The sequence below is a fragment of the Aplysia californica genome, unplaced genomic scaffold, assembly GCF_000002075.1.
Source record: "Aplysia californica isolate F4 #8 unplaced genomic scaffold, AplCal3.0 scaffold00092, whole genome shotgun sequence".
In the NCBI taxonomy this organism is placed as follows: Eukaryota; Metazoa; Mollusca; class Gastropoda; order Aplysiida; family Aplysiidae; genus Aplysia; species Aplysia californica.
Window position 1 is genome coordinate 875,225 of NW_004797362.1, and position 3,300 is coordinate 878,524.

General features: G+C 41.5%; 1 protein-coding gene across 1 annotated transcript in view; it reads right to left on the reverse strand.

The window, feature by feature from the left end:
* Window positions 1–2,947, reverse strand: part of LOC101848031 — a gene marked incomplete at its 5' end in the record, with an annotated part of 11,939 nt that extends 8,992 nt beyond the window's left edge. Inside the window, 3 exon segments of the mRNA XM_013080579.1 lie at window positions 951–1,047; window positions 1,891–2,016; window positions 2,790–2,947. Of these exon segments, the coding sequence (XP_012936033.1) occupies window positions 951–1,047; window positions 1,891–2,016; window positions 2,790–2,947 (381 nt within the window).
* Window positions 2,948–3,300: the final 353 nt, after the last annotated feature.

The window sequence follows — 3,300 nt, forward strand, 5'->3', positions numbered from 1 at the left end:
GGAGGGGGGTTGGTCTAGGATATTGTTATTGAAGTCTATGTAGAGAGCAAAGAGTGGGGGCCATGACAGTACCCGGTCTAAGATATTAAAAGTACAGTTTAAGTCTATGGCAGACAGAAATAGAATTGTGCAGGAAGTATCAGTCTGGGGATTGGTGTCCTTTGCTTACCTGTCCCTTCTGGTTGGCCCACTGTACAGAAGAACGAAACTCAAAATTCTGAAAACTTTTTAAATTGCAGTTTCTTAATCTGTAGTATGGTGCCGGTTGCATGGACTCGATAAATCTTTGGTCGGAATTCAAATCCTAAATGTTAAAAAATACAAAAACAAGAAAAGATACACAACATGAATATAATTTGTAAAAGAATTGAAACAGTTGTTTTTCCTTCACCTGAAAAAAAAAAACCTTGCTCTCTGGTGTTTAGGGCATTACATTGTAGTACAGCTTATCCATGCTATTATTATTGTGGCACGATGCCGCGGTGAAATCAGGCGCTCGGCATTTTTGGGCTTATGAAGTTGTTGATATAGTCTTAAAGCTTGTCATTTGCCTTGCTTTTGACGGCATAAAAAAATAGCCATCTATGTGGAATAGAAGTTGAGACATTTACCATTGAAGGAGGTGAGGGTCGTCAGGCGTCAGAGGGAAAATTAGCAAGAAAATTGTCGCCAAAGTCTGGTGACTTCCATTGCTCGAGTGTCCTTGGAAACTCAAATTTTATATTTTTTGTGCCTTTAACCAATAGAGTTTTTAATGAAGAAAATCTACACAGGTTTAGGAATGTGAGCCTCCCCCCAAAAAATACAAGAAAACACAGAAAAAAATCCTGACTAAAATTCGATAAAAACTGCCAAACTGGTAGAAAAATGCTGTTTTCCTAGATTTCGTCCTTTTGACGAGAGATTGATTTTGCCGCAATGCCTCACATATCAGGACCGACCTGTCTTACCTTTCGCTTCTACTTCTAGTGTACCGGTACAGAAACTTTGGCGTATCCACGGCTTTGAGATGGTTCTCATTTTCGCAAACATGAAGATCCATAAAATCTGAAAGAGACAGAGACAAACATAATATTATTATACCAAGTGAAGACTCCGGGGGGGGGGAGCGGACAAGTCATTAAGAAAGTGAGGAAAATGGAAATTCAACATTTGAAAGCCCATTATTTGCTTTGAGGTAACAGCATTTTTTTTTATTTTCCACGGCACAGGACTTATTTGGGTTATTCATGAGACCATTTGTGAAGTACAATACAAAGTTCAATTTTTTTATGAATGAAACAGGAGAAAAAAAAATATATCATTAAATTGTGACTTATCTTGGAGGGGGGGGGGGTTGGTTTCCAATGCATCTTCAGATTGTATGTAAGTGTTCAATGAACACAAACAGGCTCATTTGCAGGGCGGTATGGAATCAGCAGCACTGGAGTGTGGTGCCGTAAGATGTCATTAAAGATCCTTTGATGATTGGAAATTGTCGCCACTCAGGCAAAAATTCAAAATTCAAAACTTTCCTTATCATAAAATATACATCCTTATCACATCTATATATTATAAATAGTAAGACAGGCCATTCTACCTTCCTTGGTTCCAAATGTAACGAACATGTCTCTCCTTTGAAGCATATTAAGGAAATAAAGATCTGAAGGGTGTAAAGCCTATATATAGCTTGCAGTCGAGCAGGGATATATGTGATGCAAAGTCTAATAACACACTTATGAAATACAGACAGACGTTTCAATGAATCTGGTTGTAAGCAACCACTATCATACACTTATGCAAAAATGACATAAATTTCCATAAATCTTGATGAAAGTGACCATTAATAACACACTTATGTAAAAACAGACACAAGCTTCAGTGAACCTGGGTGAAGACAAAGCAACTTACTTGGAACAATCTCTAGCTCAAATCCTGACCCTTGACCTTTGGTTCCCGGGTAGTAGGTCAAGGTCAAGCCCCTAGGAAAGTACAGAATCTCTGCGTATTCCTCACCACACCATGTCTTAAGGTAGCCTGGTAGTACCGAAAGACAAAACAGGAAGTATCATCAAATCTGCTGTAACGGTCACCTGTCTAAGACAACCACCTGTACAAACGGCCACCTGTCTAAGACAACCACCTGTACAAACGGTCACCTGTCTAAGACAACCACCTGTACAAACGGTCACCTGTCTAAGACAACCACCTGTACAAACGGTCACCTGTCTAAGACAACCACCTGTACAAACCTGCTGTAACGGTCACCTGTCTAAGACAACCACCTGTACAAATAGTCACTTCCCTTTTCCTCACTTGCGTATATTTTTCGTTTATTTGTTTTGTTTTGTTTGTTTTTTTACATAATAGTGAAACTGCGTAACATATCAGCCTGTCTAAGACAGCCACTTTTCTCCTCAATTGTGTTTGGTTGCTTTAGAATATTTCAACTGTAGTCATTTGTTAGTGAAATAAATTAACTCCAACGTCAATCCTGCACATCCTTCTCAACAATTTGATCATCATCGTCGTCATCATTCATCATGATTATCATCATCATTGTCATCATTCATCATCATCATTTCTATTAAAACACAACCACAGGCAAAGACTTATGGGTGGTTGGTGGATGCGCTGGTGTGGTTTATTCTTTCTTTCCTGTCAAAAGTCTATCGTCTTTATCTCTCCTCCTTCTTTGCATGCTGGTACCCTCTAGGAACACTTCTAATCTCCGGACACTTATATGACCTATTTGTGTTGCAAATACTATAAAACTCTCGCTAAAACAAAACAAAAAGAAGACGTCTCACGAGGAGAGTTGAGCCTGTTAGTGATCTCCAGTCGCTCCGAGTCCTCGCCACACCACCCTGACTTTGACCTTGACCTTGACAAGTTGAAGCTTCTGGTTACCATGACGACGGTACCTTCGTGGTCTGTGGACTCAAACTTGGCCTTGCAGGATTCCGTGCTACTGGGGGAAGACATCGTTGGTTGGTTCGTTGGTTGGGAGAAAGGGGTGTGGGGTTTGGGTTGGGAGATAAAGGGATAGAGGTGAGGGATAGGGTGGGGGATGTGAAGTTTGGGGTAGGGTTGGGGGTAGAGGATGTGTGTGGGTCGGATATGGGGGTGGGGTGAGGATTCATACATCTAACTTACACCCAACAAATCACCTCGTGTCGGTGCTGGTGTGGGGGGGGGTGTGAGGTGTAGGGATGTGGGGGTGTGAGGGTGATGGGGTGTGAGGTGTAGGGATGTGGGGGTGTTAGGGTAATGGGGTTTGAGGGTGTGAGGGTGTGAGGTGTGGGGGTGTGAGGTGTGGGG